Below are 23,500 nucleotides of genomic sequence, written 5' to 3' on the forward strand. Positions count from 1 at the left end.
CTTAATAAGCCTCATAATCAAGAAGAAACAGTGCCATTTTAGTATCAAATTCCATTTATATCTTACATACAGCAAGAAAAGTTAATTCATCTTGCATATTTAATAACCATAAATATATACACAGCTTGGCCACAACCAGGCTAAAAGCCCCATGCTGTAATAGGCTCAAACTTATTTTGGCTTTAGCTCTGATAACAGCACACATTTACTATGGTATTGCTTCAGTAAGTGTATGGAATGTCACAATATTTATTTCCAGAATTCTTTGGACAAATCAAACTGCAGAACCTACATCTGACCAACTGAAGCAACCCCAGATTATAACACTGCTCCCTGAAGGTTTATACTTCAGGCAGTAGGCATGATGGGTAAACACTTCATCCACCTCTCTTCTCAGCCTGATGGACCATCACCCTGGAACAGGGTCAATGGTGACCTTTTCCATTGAAACACAGTCCAGTCTTTAAAAAATGACAAGCTACAACATGATTTGAGTTTCATCAACAGTTGGGGTGAAAACAAGAACTCCCACAATCCTGTGGTACTTCATAGTGTCATCAGTTTATGTCATTTCTTTCTGTTTTGCTTCAGTAACCCCTGTGCAGATAAAGTATTACATACTATGTGTTTAAAGTCTTGAAGTCTTAAAGGGTTGGTCTACTAATTCTTAAAGAGACTGACGAGGAGCTGAGTAATCTACAAATGGTCAAACTCAGTTCAAATCCTTTATAATATACCCTCTACATCTACAAACAAAACTGAACATTTGGAAAAATGAGTAAGTAGAGCAGCAGCCTCTAAGATCTTTCCTTCATAAGTGGTTTCAGTGTAGCTCAGGTGTTTTTTTAACGAAATCTGTGACACCTTTGTTCATATCCTTTTGCATCTCTTGTAATTTCGTCCTCCTGTTTCACACACTTCAGGTGAGGAAGGAGTGGGAAGAAGCCGATCGCCAGGCGAAAAACCTCCCCAAGGCAGAGAGGCAGACATTGATCCAGGTAAGACACTGATCCTTCCATTTGGGAATCCCCCCTTTGTCCCCTTTGTTTGGGTGAGGCATGACGAGTTACAGGCCTTCGGTCCCTCACTCCCTGTGCCATTAAAGATCCCTTTCCCCTGGCTGCTCTATCTTTATCACTGTGAGGCTAAATTAGGCCACTGTCTGAATGGGAAGACCTCTAAATGAGTCACAAACCCCCTTGATGAACCAGAGAGGCGTCATGAATGAAACCGAGAGCTTTTTTCAGTGCTTTTAAGTAGAAGTTGAAAGATTTGTGCAGTGTCACTGTGTTTGAGGTCACCGTTATTCATGCTATAAATTTTTTTGCTTTTAGCATTTCCAAGCCATGGTGGAGTCCCTGGAGGAGGAAGCAGCCAGCGAGAAGCAGCAGCTGGTGGAGACTCACCTCGCCCGGGTCGAGGCCATGCTGAATGACCGGCGCCGTCTGGCCCTGGAGAACTACCTGGCTGCCCTGCAGGCCGATCCCCCCAGGGTAAACACAACACACCGGCCTCTGACAGAACCTTTTATTCTCTGTTACAGCACTTTTTCCTAACCTCAGTCACATTCACACACATCTCTGTTGGCTCACACTGAACCTCATTCTCAAACACAGAAACAGATGTAGCTATATGACATTACTTGTTATTGTGGTCTGGCCTTTTGGGACCCTGTTTGGGGTCAGAAGTGACTATGGTGGACCATGTATGTAGTATTAATATCCCAAACTCTCAACAGCAGGGGGAAGTCATGAACTGGAAAGCACACACAGCTATTAAAACCACCAAAGGTTTTCATGCTTCATCCTCACATTTGTTCTCATTGCATTGGAGTGACTCATTACTGCGTCGAGATGGTCACATACATTTACAGTGACACATTGGCTCCTGGCTATGAATAAATTCAGTTCATATCTCTGCAACACCGTACACTGACATTCTGGACATAACATCTCAACTCTTTATTCTAAACACTCCGCTGTTTTTGATATTTTTTAATGTTGAAATTAGAAATACATCATATAGCTCCTTAAAGAGAAATGAATACAATGCTGTTACTCAGAGTTATGACTAAACAACCAGTGACCACTCTGTATTTCAGCAGTAGAACCATAAATCCCCTACATACCTGCTCCATAAAACATAATGCAATACAAGACATTGGCAGTTAAAGATAGACTGATTAATTGATTTCGTGATATTGATGATATTGGTATCGTAGAACATTTTACATACTGTCAGTTAGGGATGTTGCAATTCGATCTACAGATCAGTGTCGGATTGAATTTAGTCACAAGATCGGGCCGATCCAGACCCAGTTCGGAGGGTGGTGGTGTGGTGTGTGTGTGTGTGTGTGTGTGTGTGTATGTATCGGGGGGGGTAAACACACATCCTGCTCCCTCAATTAAAGTTTCCGAGGTAGGGAAAAGGAAAATTAGCTGCACAACAGCAGGAGGCTTAGAGGACTCAGTAAAATGTCTATAGTTTTCACTTTCACTTTAAGGTCCGGTAGTGATGCGCGAGTTGGGGTTTTTTCAACACGCAGGGCTTTTGTGGAATTATTTGACCTGACCAAAGGTGTCATACTTGTTTTAGTTCAGGTTCCACATTCAGTAAAATACTCATGTAAAATAATAATATAATAACCTATAAATAATGACTTCAAATTTAAATCAAAATTTTATTGTAAAAAGTTGGTATCAGATCGGTATCAGATCGGTATCTGCAAAACTAATACTAAAAAAAAAAAAAAAAAACGATCAGATCAGACACAAAATAATCCAGATCGGGACATCACTACTATCAGTATCAGCTGCAGTTGGGACTGATGGTTTATCAGGATTCCAAAGTTTATTAGAATATGCACAAATGAGCAACTCTCCATGTAAAAGAAGGTGTATTATTTGGTATCAATCCAGTTCCATGATTAAAGTCACCAAGCATATACCCACAACACTACCAAGTAGCACTGTCACGTTAAAGTTCAGCCCATGAATAAATGTAAGACACAGTTTTTTTTTGTAACAGTGATGCCAACTTTGTCATCTTCACTAATTAGCATTAGCTGCCCTAATTAGCGGACTAGCTAATGTAGCTGCCCTAATTAGCAGACTAGCTTTTGGACCTGTATTGAATGAACACTAAATATTGGTGTCATGCTAACAGACCATGCATGAAATACTGTATCTTTAAAGTTCATGGAATGGGTGTGACGAACCCTTTGAAGGTCCTCTTAGTCTAACGGTGTTGCCACTGGATATTAGAAAAAAAAAAATTGTGCAACAAACAGAATATCTGACAGTCAAGTCAGCTGTCAGTGAAAACCTGCAATAGCAAAGACCACATTACAGTAACTATGTTTTTTTAACCCATAAAGATCCGGTGCTACTTTTGTGGCAGTTCCCAAATTAATTTTTCTCTATATTTAACCTTTCTTAAGTGATTTATCACCATTGATTGAGGTATTATCTTCTGTATTTTGCATTTTTTTTTAGTGAAAATCATGTATTTTCCCATATTTAATATACTGATCTTTTAGATGTTAATTAATGCTCAGAGTAAAGTTGAGGGTTAATACAGTATATCAAAAACAGAGAAAACTCAAGAAAAAGTTACTTTTTTAGCAAACATATCAATAACTGAACATAAAACAAGTGTCTCCATCCACTGTCATTGATCCAGCTCCATGGGTTTTACTGATGAATCAATGTTGTAGAAGATGACGGTGTTTCCATGTTCACTACAGAGCCTCTGAACGTCCAAATGGGTCATATCTGATGACTATGAAAAGATGACAAACTGTATTTTACACCAATTATTTACATGTATTGATAGGATTAGTGGATCAGAAGTTATTAAACATTTTAGATCGGTAGATGGTTTTGGGTCTTTATGGGTTAATTAACTTGCCTTTTCATACTTTAAACAGGTGAGTTATATAAAGTTGTCGTAAATGGGTAAATCAACTATAAAGACAGAACAGGGTTTTTTTGTTGTTTTTTTTAAAACTTGAAGCATGTTTATCTCTGTTCCAAATTTTAACCTGAGAGTCTAAAGGAGATGGTCAGCCTCTGGTGGCCATTTGGAGTACTGTAGGTTTTGGCACATCTTCATTTGCTTCTCTTTTTAACCTCAGTGTTTGAGCCTTTTCACTCTACTTACGGTCTCTGGCTAATCTGATCCCCTGTCCAAAGACCTTCTGCCAACTTTCAATTCATCATGAGGGGAATGGATTACAGCAGCCAGATGAACACACATCCGAAAATCCACCATGAGCACAAAGTCAATCACATCTGAACCCGCCGCCATAATCCCTGTGTCCTGCTTTTTATAAATTCCTTTTATCTAATAGTCGTTTGATGTTTTTCCCAGCTCACACAGGTACTGGTCTCATCTTTTACCATCCAGTATCAATCACCCAAAAAGGGAATTCACACATTCTTATTTTGTCCTCTTTCATATCTAATAATGTTGTCTGGCTTGAAGAGCAGTAATTGTTACCCTGTTCTGTTGCACTTCCAAATTGGTAATTCATCATCCAATGGTACTATTTCGGAAGGTGCTGCAAATGATTTTATGTCATGTTATATAAAATAGATTTAGAGAAATCACATTTGACAGCAGGGTTCTTTTCATCTCTATAATTAGTTGCACCAAGGTGAGGGATGTTTCGAAAATATAGTAATGTTCATCTTTAGCAATACAAAGCAGGCTCAAGCCTAATCTGAGGTTCACGGCTAAGTGAGTTTGGTCATTTTAGTTCATCATATGGAGGATTATTACGTAAAACCTGAAAAAATTCTGAAATCTAAATAGGACATGGGAATTTGATTTTATTATTCAGTGGGATTCTGAAATAAGGAGAATAATAGTGACACATCTGAGATTATTGCTGGTTGGTTAACCCCAAAATTAAAAGAGAATTTTGGTTTATCGTATAACTTCAGAAATTGCAGTTATGTTAGAGAAATGCTGCTTCATATGGATCCCAAACACTGGTTCCCGACCCACAAGGGTGGTCACGGGACGTTTTGATTAGGCCACAAATAAACCTGTAATTTAAAAATAGCAATAAGCAGAGATTAATCCATCTAAAATTATTTATTTTGTGTCATTTCCTATTTAAAATGTCGGTGTGTTTATTGTGTTTATTTTTCTTCAAGGCCAACTTAACCATTAAATGGTCAGGAAAGCTTATCCTTGATGCAGAAATTCAATTTTCTCACAATTTATGTCTGCGAATTGCGATGAGTTGTAAAAACTATTAAATACTGAGCTATACAGACATGTTACAAGGCTGTTATGAACCACCAAACATAACTAACACCTCCTTCTCTTCTGTCCATTTCCAGCCCCATCGCATCCTCCAGGCCCTGAGGCGATACGTTCGTGCTGAGAACAAGGACCGCCAGCACACGATCCGTCACTACCAGCACGTCCTGGCTGTGGATACTGAGAAGGCGGCACAGATGAAGTCACAGGTCAGTGTTTAGATACCTAACGTCCACCAGAGACAATCGCCGAGCATGTTAACCCTTTATAGTCCACTCATAGAAATACAGGGTTATTCAAAAAGAATGAACCGATTTCATGACGCATTGCTTCAGTTCTGAAGCATCATCAGTGACCATTGAAAGAGCAGTTTTTCTAAGTTTTCCAATGGCTGCCTCGATGACCTTAAACATCAAATAACAACAGCGATCAACTCAGTGGATCCTGATATGCTGATACGCGTTCGGGAGGAATTCTCTTATACGCAATTGATGTTGCATGTGCTGCAGGTGGTGGGTGGCCACATTGAACACTTGTAAGACAGGAAATAAAGTTGATTGTGAGTAGAATACTTGTGACCTTGGCTGAAGATTTCTATTGCTTTTTCCTTATAAAGTCCTGCGTAATGAAATCGGTTCATTCTTTTGAATAACCCTGTACTCTGAAATACAAAATTTCAACCCTTGGTGTGTTATTGTGGGACATAACAAGACTTTATTACTTTCATGAAATTAAAAAATATATATTGTCATGTAGGAAATCAAGGTCATTGAAGTTACCATATTTGGTTCCTTACCAGAAAGTGGGGAGAAAAAAAATCCAAGAAGTATATATAACAAATACAAGAAAACACATGTAAGGTAAAAGGAACATGTATTTAGAACATTAGACCAACATAAGTGCTGACCCAGACCCCTGTCCACATCCACATCCTCCCTCTTGAACATCATTCCTTACATTAGTACATTACTTCCATGGTACCTAACAAAGCAGGTACACTCACTGTTTATGCAGAGGTGGACCTTACAGACCGCGGAGACCACATTGGATTGGGTTGTTGCCATCACTGTCCTCACTGTAACTGGTGCTGTTACTGTCTTGTAATGAATGGTGGAAATGATCAAAAATATAGTCACTTGCCCAATAAAGGGTTGAAGACAGAATAATACACAGCCAGAGGAGCCATCCTACAAGATTCAGACCTTATTTGTCACATGTGGATATACAGGTACCTCACAGTGAAATGAAATTGCAACGAAATGAAATTGCAGCAAGCACCCTTGTGCAAACTGTGTAAAAATAGAACGACTTGCAGTAGAAAAATAATAATAAGAAAAAATATACATAAAATATAATATAAAATGTACATATGTGCATGTGAACATATGAACATACATACAGTGTAAACAGTGTACAGTTTCTGATATGGCTGTGGCTGAAAACTCATATATTGAAAACACTTGTCTTGTCCCTGATCGACAGTCAGAAACCTACATATATTACATTTATGTTTGATTAAAAAATAGAAGGAGCATGAGTGAAGAGAAGGTGAAACAAATACCGGCACTTTGTCTCATCTGAGGTGTCTTGATAGTTGAATAATCCGGGTACAAAACCAGAAACCTAAGGCTTAAGATTTATATTATTCATTGTCTGAGATTAATGTTTTACTTCATTACTTCCCTGAGTTCATTAGCACCAGGTAAAGCGTTACAGGTTCGCATTATTTCACAATGAAGACGTTCCAGGCAGAAGCTGAGTTGTAATCTGAGACCTCATGCTGAGCCACTCGAGATCGCTCACTCTTGTTATTCTTGCTCAGATGGAGGGATAATGATGTCTCAGCTGCGACTCTCTGCCCTGTGCGTAGGAGGTAGAAAGACTGTGTGTTTTCTCTGAGTTGAAGCCCAGGAGGTGAGTAGGCCAGTCTGACGGAGGGGAGGGAAGTGGGGAGGTGGGGTGTTACATTCATTTAAGCCTCAGCCCGAAGATTACATTGCGCAGGTCTTGTGTAATGCTGGACTCTGAGGGATTTGGTTGGAAGCTCCTCTGTTAGATGGACTCGCCTGTTTGTGTCGCTGCCCTTCGACACCATTTATAGCTATCCTACGCCATTATACATAACAACACTGCAGATATTGAGAGGGGGGGAAAAGGCCTGGAGGGGTTACGACTTAGATTATTGGTAGGATGTGCCTCTGCTATCTGTGCTAGTCAGTGGAAGCAGTCTGTGCTCATTGTTCTTATTCTTTTGCAATGTTTAACTTGTCACGCTGGGTATTTCTTCACTCGCAATTTCCTGCTGCCAAGTTCAAATCTGCATTTTCAGTCTGTACTATACCTGCTGTGGATTTAAGATGTGACTCAGAAGTGCGCTACAAAAGAAGCCTTTGTAAAGAAAGGGTTTGCTGGTTTTATGTAACTGTCTTGTGTGACTTTCTGGGATGAAGTTAGTCTCTTTTAACACTGTCCTAACTTGTGCGAGGATGCTACATCAAAATCTGTATTCCCAACTCGGGGACATGTAATCTGCATAATGAGGATTGTGTTGTCAAACATTGTCAGGAAGTTCCGCCGCATGTGCCTGTAATGGAAAGGTGCATTATTGCCATCTGTTGCTGCTCCGGTGCACTGCAGCCATGTGTTGGAGATAAAAACCGTCAGTCATCATTGTGGGAAATAAACACCAGTTACCTGCCAAGAGATGGTCAGCTTTGCCGTGGCTGGCGCTTTTCCATGTTCTGCCAACCAGTTTGGCAACAGAAACATGTGGAAATATTTCCCTTTTCTAAACATCATATTGGTTGTAGAAGTGTGAAAATTGATGGAATATGCAGATTTCTCTCTATCTAGTCAGTCAGAAGAGTTCTGAGTTGATATCTGTGGTGATCATCGAGACTGACAGGCAGTAGATCCTGTCAAGTCACTCCAGTGCTACTGAGCCCATTTGAATATTACATGCAGAGACTTGTTTTATGTCTGCAAGTCGGCTGGCTGTGCTTAAGTCTGAGTTCATCTTAAGAAATATGCTCCCTTCCCGAAAGCACATTTCTGCCAGTTCTGTGACAATCTAAATTTGTGAACATGAATAACTCTGTCCCTTAGACACATTTATGTCCCTAGCAGAGAACAGCTTGCGTTTTGTATTGTGCAGTCTTTTAAACAGACTAAATTTTAAACTCTATTTCTTGGCTGCACTGAATAATCCGAAAAACATATGTCTCGGAGGACATTATGGCAGTGGCTAATGCTGCTTACGGAGCTTAATATTTCTAAATGATGATTAAAATATACAGTATTATAAACACATAGTTGTGGTCCCTTATTAAGGGCAAGAAAAACTCAAAGCCATGTTAAAGCACTGTACAAACATAGGCTGAATGTGAAAAGTAGATGACTGTGGTTTTGGAACCTCATGTCTGGCTTTTTTGGTGTTGCCGTCTTCAGTTTTACTACATCTGGACGGTGGAAGTTAATTGAGTATTATGAAAATGAAATGTGTGGGATAACAATTTCAGGGGATAAGTATCTATTCAGAATATTGTCGGTGGCAGGTAAAAAAGCCATCACCAGGAAGTGGCCAAAAATGGAGGACTGGATAGAGGTTATAGGTGACATCTATAGGATGGAGATGTTGACTTTGTCTGTCAGACTCAATTCAGACAAATTCACCAATTATTGGAAAAACTGTGTTGACTTTGTGACACTATTAAGAGCTGATTTTGCTTGATGAAAGTAACATGCATATAAACCCTTGTAAACCCTTGGTTCATGCTACACACTTTAAATGTTCGGTGTTCGTCTTATACAAGGCAAAAGGGTTTCTGGAACGAAAGAATGGATATGAAATATATTTGTTATTTCCCTGAAAGTCTATTTTGGGTTGCTGTGTATATTTTTTACTATTTCTATCAATGCTTCCATGTATGAGTATGTTTTGGTTCATTTTTCTTTACATACACAGAAGTTATGTACATGATGTAAAATGCTGATGAAATAATGCTGGCTGAAAAAAATAATAAAAAGAAAATTATTTTTTTTTAAAAACTAGAGAAGTACTCGGAGAGCGCAAACCTCCACCAAGGCAGATCAGTGCCGCCGCCCCCCCCAATCACCACCAAAATTTTATTATTGTTCCTTGTGCCAGTATCAGCATTTACTGAAGTTTTCATCCAGATCCGTCCATAACTTTCTGAGTTATTTGCACATGGACAGACAGACAGACAAACCAATGCCGGCAAAAACATAACCTCCTTGGCAGAGGTAAAAATAAAATAATGAGATGTGTGGACAAGTGGCCAAAATATAGAGGAAAAATATCTGTTTTATAAAGTGTGTGCGTTTAATGTGGATGGGCATAAGTGCAGATGAGTGGTGAGAATGGACAAGATCAAGCAGATAAAAAATGAATGAGAGGTTGAAAAGTCAAGATGCAACGCTTTGACAGCTTAAATGATTTAGCACCAATGCTCATTTTACACAATGTTTCCACTGCAAAAACGGCAGAAGAGAAGCTGGAGAACTGGGGAGTGAAACTGACAGGAATGCCGTACATTGTAATCAGCGTTTAGGCTTTTTCATGGACGTCTTTAACTTAGGAATTTGATGGAAAACTTCACATAACCACACAAGTGTTAACTGTTGTCTAGACAGGATGAGCAATTTGAGTTTTGTAACAATTAATTCATTACTTATATATTTAAAAAAAAAGTAATATATCTGAAATGAGAAATGGAAACTCATTAATTGTAGCCATGGATAAATGGTAGCATATATTAAAATCTCATTAAGATCCTGTAAAAGTACAAAATCTCTGCTCAGGGCAGCAGCTTCACTCCATCACAAAAGCACTGGGAAGAGTCAAAATCTTTCCAAGTGTATTTTTCTCATTTCTAGTCAAAATATCTCGTCACACTTAAAATAAGACATAATCACCTAAAGAGTAACTTTTCAGTAAGATGTAAGAACTTATTTTAGATAATAGATCTTGAAAATCTTATTATATCTAAGTTAATTTTCACTTGTTCCATTGGCAATTTTTTTGCTTAATTCAAGCAAAAATATCTTGTATAAATTTTTTCGTATTTGTTTTTAAAGGGGCATTTTTTCCAGCGAGTGCAACAGGTTTTCAGTCACGTGACCTCCTGTTTTGTGTTTTTCTGCATGCAGGTGATGACCCACCTGCGTGTGATCGAGGAGAGGATGAACCAGAGTCTGTCTCTGCTCTACAAAGTACCATATGTGGCCGAGGAGATTCAGGATGAAATTGGTGAGTCGTGTTCTGACGAAATGCCTCCGGGTGTCTTGGATGAGAGACGGTGGGCTGTAATAAGAACGGATGAAATGAAAATACTGATGGAATTTGTACATGGGCCACACAGATAAATTGAATACATACACTCTGCTTTTTTGCTTTTTTTTTTTATTCTACCTGGGGTACGCTGACATCCAAACAACATTTTCTTTGTGCAGTGCAGGGAAACAGATACAGGAGGAGACCAGTCTATGAAGTGGTTATCAGAAACAGGGACAAACCAATTGTCTTTTTTTCCCTGCCACTCTTTTCTCGGAGCTCCACTGTAATATCTATCACCGGTGGTACAATTTAAGACAGAGCAGTGTCCGGTGCGTTTTTATTATTTTCATTCTTTTTCATTTGGTTCATTAAAGGAGGCATAGCTGGGTTTTGCAGCTCAGATAAAAGTGGAGCGGGTGCTGTGACAGAATTGGGTCACAGCTCTCACCGTGCAGCATCCTGTTGGGAGATGTGCAGATTTACACGGAAAATAGCTCTCAGAAAAATACTAATTGGTAGTTAGCAGAAATGAGAACGGACGCCTCTTGATGCAGCTCCGTTACTGATGGAAAAATAGTGTAATTGGTGAAACCAACTGATGCCATGTCCCTGGCTGCACCGTCTCACCATCCGGCCTTTTATTGTTTTCTGCAGATGAACTTCTCCAGGAGCAGAAAGCGGACATGGACCAGTTCCTGTCGTCCATCTCTGAATCACAGCCTGACGTCACCGTATCGTCAGAGGAAAGCGTGGAAGTCCCTGTGTCCGAGGGAAAGCCATACCGGCCCTTCCAGGTCACATCCTTGGGGTCCCGTCCAGAACCAGAGGGTGAGTGTCTTAAGCCACAGGTATCATCGACATCGGCAACTATGTTTACATGCACAAAATATTCAAGTGTCTGGGTAACAACCTCCGTCCACAGAAGCTAAATGATCTCTTAATATTCTAAAATGCCTGAATTTACAGCTGATACTAATTAGTCATATTATAAGATCATGGCGAAGTGGTGGCATAGTGGTTAGCACTTGAGTTTCACAACAAGAAGGTTGAGAAGAAAGTTAACCTTTTTTTTTTTAATAATCTTTTCATTAAGACACATTTTAAGTACACATATCCTCTCAGCACAGGTATAAGCATTTCCAGTTTTCCAAAAACCAACTAACAACAAACACAAACTTCAACAAAAAAAAAAAAAAGAAAAAGGTAGAAGTAGTCCCCACCCACCCATATTGGTCCACATTCAATTACACAACAAACAAAAAGTTACGGATATCTTTTTCTTTTTTAGGTCTTTTTTTGTCATTTTTGCCATTTGTAAATAAAACTATGTCTGGGCATTAAAAAAATGTGTTTCAATACAATTCACACAAAAAAAAAGTAAAAAGCGCTGTGCAAGAATGCCAACTGAAAAAAATAGGCCAAAAATGTAAAATATCCTTAATTTTTTGTTTGTAGTGTAGTTACAATTGTTATAGCTATTCTATTCTGTTATGTTTTCTATAGATGTTTTATCAAAGTAAGAGACAAAAGGCTTCCATGTAATGTAAAATTTCTCAGTTAATCCTCTGAGAGACAATTTGATCTTTTCCAGTTTCAAGAAAGACAATGCGTCCGTTATCCAGGCATGTTCTGCTGGAGGTTTAGGCGAAAAGTTAACCTGTTAATCTTTAACATTAATACATCTGTGGTCATCATGTGAAAGGTGACAAATCAAAGACGCGGTCCATCTTAAGTATCATGCTAAGGAGCATACACACAAAATCTTGTCTTTTGTCTAAATCCACAGTAGAACATATTTTGTCAGATATGCTAAGGGTGCGAATACATGTTACTTCCTGGAAGCTTCCTTACCAGTTACCTTAGTAACCAGCCCATCTTACCTCTACCAACATATGTTTAATACCACATATGGGGACTTCAGCATGTTGCAGAAAACCAGCTCTGTTAGCCTTCTGTCATGATTTATTGTTGCATTGCATTGTGGGATATTTATGCCAACAAAGTTTCCAGAGCATGCATACTGTAATATTTGCCTGGTAACAGTATGCAACTCACATGCTATGGATTCAGACTAAAAAGTACTACTACAAACTACTAAAAAGTCTTGCATACTATGTTAGCATGCTAATAAAAAGTTAGCATGTTAGCATGGAACTTCAGGCACCACCAGGGATATGTAGTCACTGATAGGACCAATCGGGCAAATTTGCATGTTTGCATCACTGACTCAAAACTTAAATATTTTGTCTCTCCACAAACTAAACTAAAACAGGATTAGCTGCACAGTAGTGTGGAAGCTAGGTGTAAATATTGCCGGAGTAATGTGACGTCAATCAAAATGCAAAAGCGTGGAAAGGCCTTTGCAGCTCAGTTTGACTATTTCTACAAGGAAACGATTCTGATTTATAGAGTGAACAAAAATTTTGCACATGTTGCCGGTTAGCTTATTACTAACAACAAACTGGTTAGCATCGTAACTAACATTTCTTGCATTATGGGTAATGAAGGTCTTCAATGGAGCATAACACATTGGTGCTCAAATTATCCTGTATGCCTGCATTTAATGAATCAAATGTTCCAATGAAATATACTGTTAACTTTTTTATTGATTAACCATATAGAGTAAACCACACTTGATCAATATAGGCCTTAGTGTGCATGTAAAAGTAATGAATACCAAGCCCTACATGTACTCTGTGATGGACGTGGATCTACAGTGTGTTTTATTCTGATGTAAATGCACTCTGGAGCCAGGAGTTTGGACTTAAATGCGTCTGCTCGGCTCCCTGTGGCCTAGTCTTCAACGCAGCACCACTGAAGTTCAGATAAATTCACAAAACCTCAGGCGTTGGTGCTGATCCGGAGCCAAAAACTTTGCCTCTTTCTTACATTTGTGGCAAACCTATGATTGAATCCTTAAGGAGAGTGAGAAGTTAAAAATGGAACGATTCCAACAAATTACAACTAAATCTACAGGGAACATTTACTATAGATGCCAACACCCAGAGGGCTGAGATACAGTAGAGATAGCCAATTCTGAAATGGCTCCCTTCGTTCTTTTCTTTCTTCTTTTCTGTTTAATTTATCTCTGAAATTTATTTTGGGACTCTTCCCTGCTGGGCTCTTTTCCTAATCAATTAACACAAGCTTCTTGATAATCCTGCCTTTTCTCTGCTCACCTAAGTTTTTCTCTTCTTCTTCTTCTTCTCTTCCTTCTTTTTCTGTTCTTCCTGTTTTTTTTTTTTCTTTTCTGTTGCTCATTTCTAATGCCAAGGCGACCTATCAGACTCCCACGTGCCTTCAAGAAAGGTTGGTGCCTCTGCTGCATCTTGTTTTCCGGCTTCCCCTCCCTCTCTTCATCTCCCAAACCATCCTCATCTCCTCTTCTGTTCCACTCTTCTCCTTTTACCTCCCCTCCCTCGGTGCGGTTTGGGATCCTCGCCATCCCTCGCCATCGCTGTTTTATCTGAAACCATCTGGGTTTGATTTTCCCCCTTTTTCTTTGATGACTCATGAACGTGCGTGGTTGGATTTCAGTTGCTGCATTTCCTGGTCTTTTCTTTTCATGCTAGGATGTTAGAGGTAGTGACTTAAAGTGAAGTAGAGAAGCAGATATCTTCCCTCTCAGCCGATCTATTCAGTCGTGTGTTTGCCGTCATCCTGTCCTCAGTACATTTGTCAAAGCACCTCGCTTAATTACCACCCCCCCACCCCGCCCCCCTGCCCCCACGCTCATCCCTCATCAGTCGCCGTCCTCCTGATAGGACCCGTGTGATTTACCGGTCCTGTCTGAACCTCAGTGTTAGTGCTGTGACCCACAGCCCATTGTAAATTGTCCTCATTTGTCCTCCAGAACCTGAATCTGGGATGTGGTGACGTCACCCGGTCGGTCTGATCTGGGTTTAACCTCCTGATCTTCCACAGCAAACACATCAGACACTTTGCTCTAATTGCAGAATCTAAATTATCTATTGATTGTTTTGAAAGTGGATGCCCAGAACTTTTCTGCAAACAAACCATTATAGAGAATCTGTCCTTTATTTTTCCATTGATCTTTAATCCTGTTAAAAGTTTTATGAAAGACCATTTCTTCCACTGTGAGAACAAATAAATCTCATAGGTCAAAATATTGAGTTAACGTCTCTGAGAATGACAACGTTTCTAAAAAAATTTACGATCTAGTGTGTCAATGTGATATGCCCTTTATCACAGTAATCATTAAACATTTCAAAATAATCACCGTAGATCTCACAATAAAAATAGACCTTGTCAAATACTGATTTTCTGTCTCGGGGAAAAAAATAATAGTATGAATAAATGCCAAATAACTAAAATAATGAATATATATCTCTGAATATCAACAGTTTGGCAAAATGCTGACTAATTGTCTAAATAATGACTGTATGTTCTCTTATGTTATATAATAACAAACTTTGTCAAAATAAGGATTTAATATCTGAAACAACTTTAAGTCTGAAAGTTATAAGCGTCATCAAATAAGGATATAACAAATATTAATACTTTTGTACCTCAAAGTAATGATCTAATGACTTAAAATGATGAGAGATTTTGTTAAATAATAACTAGCATCTCAAAATGATAATATTATCTTGAATGAATCAAAATACGGACTTTATGTCTGGAAATGATAGTACACTTTGTCAAATAAAGACATTATGTAGAACAGGGGTGTCAAACTCATTTTAGTCCAGGGGCCACATTCAGCCCAATTTGATCTCAAGTGGGCCGGACCAGTAAAATGATAACAGTGAAAAAAGTTAAATTATATTATGATCAGGTTTACATCCACAAAGTTTCCTTAAAAATCTGAATAACATGAACAACTTGAATTGTATGAAGAAAAACAAGTGTAATTTTAACAATATTCTGCCTCGTTTATCAGTTTATCATTCACACATGTGCATTACAATCACACAAAACATTTACTAACTGGCAGAATATTGATAAAGTTGCATTTACTTTTCTAAGACATTTCCGTTTGTTCATATTTGTTCAAGTTATTCACATTTTTTGTAAAAGTATAGTTTGGTAATGTAAACATTTTCATGTAATTTTACTTTTTACACCAAGAAAACAAAGAGAAAATCTGGGATTGTCATTATTTATAGGTTATTATGATAATATTTTACTGGTCTGACCCACTTGAAATCTAATTGGACTGTATGTGTCTGTATGTGGAACCTGAATTGAAATGATTTTAGCACCATTGATTGGTATTTTATATATATATATATATATATATATATATATATATATATATATATATATTATATCTTCAGTGTAATTTTAGCATTTCACAGATTCATCCCGTGGGCCAGATTGGACCCTTTGGCGGGCCGGATTTGGCCCCGGGCCGCATGTGTGACACCTGTGGTATAGAATGTTAACAGTTTATCAAAGTAATAACTAAATATCTCAGTGATGAATTTACGTTTGAATTAATTGAATTTACCAACCTAAAGATGTATTTATTTAAAGATTATTTAAAGGTTTATTTCATAAATCATAAATGATTTAATTTGAGAATCTGGAACCAACAAGTGTTTGACATTTTTACTGAATCCTCACTTTTAATCGGTAGTCGACTGGTTGTTGATCAGTTAACCTGCTGATATTCACTGATCAATTAATGGACTAATTGTTCGCTTCGTCCCGTGTCCCCGTCGTACAGTGTGATATTGTGTTTGTATCATGTGATTTGTGATGTCACTGAGCGAGGCTGCAAACACACGTCGTTGTTGACTGTATGCGAAGGCACTCGTACTAACGGTGACAGCAGCAGTCGACAGTCAGCCTCAGACAGACTCATATGTCTGTGGACTGTATTCTACTGTATTGTTCAGGAGACTGGGCCGACTGCCTCGCTCAGTCCTCCATCCTCTCAGATCCTGATTTATTCATGACATATCTGGTCTGTGTGTGTATTAATAGACCCTAGGCCTATTTCAGAACCATCAGTCTAACATGCAGATTTGACACTGTAGCCCAGTTTTTTGGTCTAAACTCATACCAGAAGCCACAAAAATTTGCATTCGTAAAGGAGTTTTAGATGCAAAACACTGAGTTATACAGGTTTACAAGGCTCGTATTTGGCAAAAATCCATATTATTCACCCCCATAAAAAAAAAACAAAAAAAAAAACACTTAAATACAAGTACTGTTTCAATGTCAGGCTCTGAAATGAAATGAACGGATAGTACAAAGCAAACGTAGACCTCTGAAGGACTGAGCTTCGTCTTTTTAATTTAGTCCAAACACTAATAAAACTTTACAAATTTAAATAAAATAAAGTTTTCAATGTCAGCAACAGGACTGGAAACATAATGTCATATTTTATCCTCAGTCCAGTCTATATTTATTGACAATTTCATCTTGCATCAATGTTCACAGTTTTCCTTGTTGCATCTTTTGTTAGTTTTGCCTTTTACATATTATTCTTTTATTATTGTTTTTGTTTTGTTGCAACTTTATTTTCATCCTTACATTATTGAAAATTTGTCCAGGGATGCACTGATTGCAAAATTCATGGCCAACACTGATTTTAAAAATAATGTTTTGGCCGATAGCCGAATCCAATGTTACTCTCTGTTTCCTTATTTTGTTTTTGTTATTTATCCCTTTATTCACAATGAAATCTTCATTCTATATCTTTCAGTCTGCTGTCACATTATCTAAAAAAAAAAAAAACCTTCACATAAATACCATTGCCATTGGTGAGAAGATACCATACATGCTGATTTTTAATGTCTGGCTGATATATCAGTGCATCTTTTAATTTGGTCATTTTCTTTTTTTTTTTTTTTTTTTTAACTTTTACATCTTTCCCCAGTGTCGTTTATTTTTTCTGCATTTATGTTGTTTCATCTTCTTTTGTATCTTTTAATTTTTTTTTCTTATTATTGAATCTTTTTATTTATATTGTTTTCACCTTGTTTTAGATTTTTAAACAACAAAACACAAAGGAAGATTAAATAAAAGATGGAGCAAGATACATTACATTTCCGATAATATGCTCTCAACTTTAGTTTAAAGGCAACTTAGAGGAATTATCATCTATTTTTTCCTAAGATTTAGATTTATTTAAATTTAAACATAATAATACATCAGATACTATATATGTATAGATAATATAGATATATATAATATAAACAAACCACTGAAAATTTTAACAAGAAAAAAATTAAGTAAAAGATGCAGCAAGATTTATCTTTCCCTTAAGACTATTTTCAACTTGTGTGAGAGTTCTAAACCATTATCTTGCCTTTTATTTAATCTTTCTCTTGTTACGATTGTCAAGAGACCGTTTTTTCTGTACATTATCTATATTATCTATTAATATTATCTATACATACTATCTGCATAGTGTTTGATGTGTTATTATGTTTACATTGAAATCTTTATCCTTATATAAATATAAATGATAATTCCTCTAAATTGCCTAAAACCTAAAGTTACAGCCTATTTTTGGAAATGTAAAGAAATAGAAAGTACAGATATTTACTTTAAAATGTCAGGAATAAAAGCATGTAGAGAAACAAAACCCTTAAACCTGCACCTAGGCATAGTACATATCTGTTGCCTCTGTTATATCCTGAGTCAGTTCTTATAGCTGGATGTTTCCAGAGACGTCTCAGCTCAGAGAAGGTCTTTGTAAAAAACCTGAGGTCAGTGTCACAGAGCTCTCACTGTGTTAAATGGAAGAAAGGCCTTTGTTGTCGCCAGCGTTCACCGAGGCGACTCAGGCCACAGTTGTGAGCGAAGAGCTGGACATCTGTGTGCCATTGTCTGCCATCAACACCACCATCCCTCTGTTTTTGTTGATCTGTTTGTTAGTTTATTCTTCTCGTGCTGTCACTGACCGTGGTCCTTCAACTCCTACAGGCTCCGCCATGTCTGGATTAGATGGCCTGATAGGCGCCGAGGAGAGAATCATCAACAGCAAACCCAAGATCAGCAACAACGTGGTAAGAGATTGATCGATCGCTCCGTCTCTGCCTCGAAGCATTTTTTATTTCTAACTCGCTAAACACATGAACTGAGAGCAGCGTTGTTAAAGCAACAACACAGGCGGAATTAAACTAAAATATATTCTCTTGTCTTGACAGTTTAATTCATTACTTCAGTCTGAGGCACTTGTGCTGATGATTGAAATTAATGAGTCCACACAGTGCTTTCACATAGCTCTCTTAAGTTCTGCTTTTAATGAGTCAGATTATTCTAGTAACTATGTTGTCATAGTTACAGCTGTCTCACAATGGGCCATTTGCGTGTCCCTCTTTTTGGCAATCCAACCCTCATTCAGATCAACCCCACGCTTTGTTCCACAGACATCGCATGACACTTTTTTTTTTGCTGGACGCCATCCCTACTCATGGATTTCCAAGCGGCTGCTGAATGTGCACTGCATGCTAATCGGACACAAACTGCAAACGTGTACTTTGTGTGTGCAAGTATTTGAGTGCATGCAGTTTTTATTTTTTATTTATTTTTTGTTTATTCATTAATTTTTTATTTTTTTTTGCTATGTTTTCAAGACGGAGCAAGTCTGTGGTTTAAAGATCACTTGAATTGTGATTATTTTTCACAAGAAACAACAAAAAACTCAAAAAGACTCCGGAGTGCTCTGTCTCTACAAACAGCAGATTTTGTTTCTGCCTCCTGGACACACTCACTTCCACTCACAGTGCTTCTTCCTCTTCTTCTACCTCTACTTCTTTTTCTTCTTCTTCAAATTAGAGCTCTCAGTTCTGAGTGGCTGCCAGTCTGTTTAGAAGGACATGTTAACTGTGTGCCTCAAAGAGAGTCTGTTGATGCTTGCAAACCCCCTCCCTCTCTCTTCCAGTTTGTACAAGACAGCTCCAAGTGTATCATCGCACAAATACAGATAATCCTGACCGTTTACTTCACTGCACATTCATATCTCCTCGCTCTCCGCCTGCCTATCTCTCTGTCGTTCTCGCTCTATCTGTCTCACGCTCTCGCTCACGCATTGTGGCGAGTGTAACCTGGGCTCCCCTGTCTGTGTTGACAGGTGATTGATGAGTCTCTGGATGTTAAAGAAGTGGTTTACAGTGCAGAGAGAGTCAGCGTTATGCATGATGATGAGCTGGTGAGTACAGCGGCGCCCTCCACAGGGCTCTCTGGGGAACTGTAGTCATAACCAGTAGTGGGGGAAAAGATGAAAGAAGGAGGGAGTGTGGGAGTGTGCAAAGATACCAGCTGAAATCTGCCAAAAACAATGACAATGAAAAGAATTAAAACAACACAGCGTTGGAGCAGACCCCAAATCCCCCCCTCTCTTGTTTTTAAAAGTTTTCTGTTCAATATGTTTTGGTTATTTCTGCATGGGTGCATGTTTGTTATGTGAATGTATCTGAATGTTACACATTGGAAAATCTCAGTTCATATGATGAATGTGAATCCACGCAAACTGAGCGCGCTCAGTTTATGTGTGAGAATGAGCAGAAAAGAATCCCCAGTGGCTGTTTACATATGATTAGTCTGTGTCATATGTACCAGATTACATTGTGCAGATGAGCGTAGGTGACTCTGGTTATGTGTAAAAACCGACTAGTGAGACATTACACAATCTTCCACTGAGACACGTTTGACGCATGTGTACACTAGTCACAACAAAATTGTGTGTGACAAATCCTCTGCTGAAAGGGACATTGTCCTTGTTGCACTGAGGGTTTTATATAATAATATAAGAATATGGAGTGAAAAAACAGGTCCTGCATTGAAAATTATGCTTCATCTGCCAATGAAAAACCAATTAATAAACATGAAGAGTACAAGTCAATAATTAAAATTGGAAATGATAATAATAATACATTTCATTTTACTTATATAGCACTTTTCAAAAGAATGTGCAAAGTGCTTCATGCTAAAAAGGAAGGATAACTTACAAAGGGTAAAACTGATAATTTAGTTATTTATTGATTTTAGGTGATTATTTCTAAGCTAACTGTAGCTTGTGTTCAATGTTGCTGCTAGAGGAGCAGAAGAGTAGCAAGATTTTTATTTATGTATTATGTTTGTCTTTTATGGGAAAATCAAACAGAGTCCTCTCCAAAGAAATTAATATACAGACTGTTATCATTGACGTAGACAACTGAGACGATCGTAATCTTGGAAACGGAGTTGACTATTGTCAACATGAAATAGTTTCAAACTTAAACTACAAGATTTTCTGTAGTCAACAAAAACACTAAAGATCCACTAAAACTTAAAGGTACAATTTGTAATATGTTGTGCTGGGAGCTGGTCGTTTATTGATGTTTTTATGCTAACTCATTGAAAGCTAGTCATCAAGCTATTGTGAACTGGGACTGAGGTTCTCCAGAGCAGGCATGAACGTCAGCCTTTGGATTTTGGCTGAAAATCTGGCATGCGTTCTCTACGTAGAAATCAATGTACACGCTGTTATCATTGATGCAGGCAAAATGAACAGCCATTAGCTTTGGAATGAAATTAGCTTACATCAACAAACCCAGTACAACTATGACACAGACCAGAATCTTGAATATTTAGCACAGCTGCAAAGATTCATCGAATAACACCATATCACTTGCCAACCCTCAAGTTTGATTATTGAGTTTTTAGTCAAATTTCTCTGATTTCAGCTTCTTAAAAGTAAATATTTCCTGTTTTGTTTTGGGGTTTTTTTTTCCTCTTGTTTCTCTGTGACAGAAAAACTTGTTAATCTCGCAGGATATTTGAAGACATCATCTTGGGTTTTGGGAAGCAATTGATTAATAATATAACAAAGAGAATATAGAATGATTATTTGTCCTTCTGCTGAGCCTTAAAAATAAAGATACTAAAAAGAAAATTAAAAATTAATAGACAGTGCATATAAAAGCAGGATATGCTTTCAGATAAATGTTTGGTTTTGGGAGAGACTTAGATCTCACACTGCACAAAACGTTAATATGGGATTAAAAACTCTAAAATATTAGTTTATAGTGAACAATCAGACACAGCTGCTGGATTCTGCATAGTTTATAGACTTTTAAGACAAGAGTAAAGACATGAGGAAGTAAAAGCATGTTGGACATTTTCTACATCTCTGAAAGGTAAATGAGATCTTAGTTCAGTAGTGTTTCTGAGTTAATAAATAAGCCTGACTGGGTTTGTGTTTTATTGGCCACATTTACAGAAATTTTTATTGTATTGTCTGAGACTAAAAGGAAAAAATGATAGTGGAGCCTCAGAAGCAATACTAATTATCAAAAACTAAGACTAAAACTAGCAGTGAAACAATAGTTCAATTTACTGTAATATAAATGAAATACAAGAGACACAAAAACCAAATTAAAGCTGAACAATCCAACACAAACTAAATAAATAAAAGTAGAAAATTAAAAAGAAAATGAGGTAAAGTCACCTTCTTTTTCATTTGATTCTATATTTTTCAGATTATAGAAATGATAAAACTTACAAATACAAACTAAAAGTACTAAAAATTCAGCTGAATCTAGTCAATTCTTGAAAATAAAATCTTTTTATGCTGTTATGTATTCATGTCTGGCTGTGTTTTGATTCAGTTTGAGTTCATACTAAAGACGTGGCAGCAAAAATAATATAATTGATCACTTCAAGTGTTTCCATACAGCAGTAATTAAATGATTTTGTGACTGAGAAAGCAATAAAAGGAAGGTCCAGTTCCAGTTGGATAACTTCTCTACATAGTTAAATGAAAGTGTCATCATTTATAGAGCATAAACAGATTAACAGAGAGAACTACTATAGGTATATTTATTCTGCAGCTAAAGCAGCTTCATGTCTCTTTTTGCTACAGTGGTCAGTTGTGTTTATCTTGTGTCCTCATTGTCACCCTTTGTCTTCATCTTCTTCTTCGTAGGAGACCTACCGCCCCCTGGGAGAGGACTTCAGCTTCGGCAGCAGCGCTCTGATTGGGTTGTTGGTGATCGCCGTAGCCATAGCAACCGTGATTGTGATTAGTCTGGTACTTTTGAGGAAGAGGCAATACGGCACCATCAGCCATGGCATCGTGGAGGTAAGTCGTGGTCTGGTGTCTGTAGATTACAGAAAATGAACAGTGAATGTAACTTCACTTAGGTGACCTTATGTTAGTATGGGTAGGGATGTAACGATTACTGGTATAACAATAAACCGCGGTAAAACTGCAGACGGTTAGTATTATCGTATAAATCCTAATTATCATGATAACCGTGTTTGATTACCACACTTAGAGGAAAAAAACATATATGTAAAGCTATGCTTTATGCCAAATTTGAGTATATTTTAATTTATTACAATTTTAATTTTATCTACCTAATAGTTGGAACCAATATTCACTTTTAAAGTCTTTGAAAAGGTTCGTTAAACATCTTTGTGTTATTTATGCAATAAAGTGTATAAATTTTTCATTTTATATTTTTTTGTATTTTCTGGCCTTTTATGTTTATATATTAGGCTAAAGTGAAAAAATAATAGGCAGATGATAGATGAAGTTGTGCTGAAAAAAAGATACCATACATGGGTATAGTAAACATTTCTGTATATAGTATAAAGGCAAAATCAAAAGGACTGAAAAACAGCCAAAAAGGCTCAGACCACTAAGAGTTAATACTTGAACGCTTCTGCCAAGAGAAAGTACATTGTGCCAATTATATTTATTTATTTATTTTTTTTTTATTTTATTTTTTTTATAAATACAACTTGGTTAAATTATTTCAGTGTGTTTTGAACATTTTGAGCACAATTTCAATAATACCACGATAATAGCCGTGATTATTTTGGTCATAATAACCGTGATATGAAATTTTCATATCGTTACATCCCTAGTTATGGGTGGTTTAAGACTGAAGCAAAGAACTTCGAATTTTAAGAACCAGAACTCATTATATAGTTCCGTTGCAGCAACATAACTACCATTATGAACTG

The 23,500-nt window shown here is 37.5% G+C and overlaps 1 protein-coding gene across 5 annotated transcripts in view; it reads left to right on the forward strand.

The window, feature by feature from the left end:
* The window catches only part of LOC115431029 (amyloid-like protein 2), a 123,897-nt gene extending 101,226 nt beyond the window's left edge, over window positions 1–22,671 (forward strand). For 2 of the 5 annotated variants that reach the window (XM_030151262.1, XM_030151265.1), the window contains 8 exons: window positions 924–998; window positions 1,335–1,493; window positions 5,352–5,480; window positions 10,441–10,540; window positions 11,222–11,395; window positions 18,470–18,552; window positions 19,620–19,697; window positions 22,455–22,671. In XM_030151262.1, coding sequence (XP_030007122.1) covers window positions 924–998; window positions 1,335–1,493; window positions 5,352–5,480; window positions 10,441–10,540; window positions 11,222–11,395; window positions 18,470–18,552; window positions 19,620–19,697; window positions 22,455–22,649 — 993 coding nt within the window. In that variant the 3' untranslated portion in view covers window positions 22,650–22,671. Of the gene's footprint in view, window positions 1–923; window positions 999–1,334; window positions 1,494–5,351; window positions 5,481–10,440; window positions 10,541–11,221; window positions 11,396–13,841; window positions 13,877–18,469; window positions 18,553–19,619; window positions 19,698–22,454 lie in introns of those variants that run through there. The other 3 variants (XR_003937047.1, XR_003937046.1, XM_030151264.1) reach the window with 3 other exon arrangements.
* The last annotated feature ends 829 nt before the right edge of the window (window positions 22,672–23,500 follow it).

This window comes from Sphaeramia orbicularis, chromosome 13 (genome assembly GCF_902148855.1).
Source record: "Sphaeramia orbicularis chromosome 13, fSphaOr1.1, whole genome shotgun sequence".
In the NCBI taxonomy this organism is placed as follows: Eukaryota; Metazoa; Chordata; class Actinopteri; order Kurtiformes; family Apogonidae; genus Sphaeramia; species Sphaeramia orbicularis.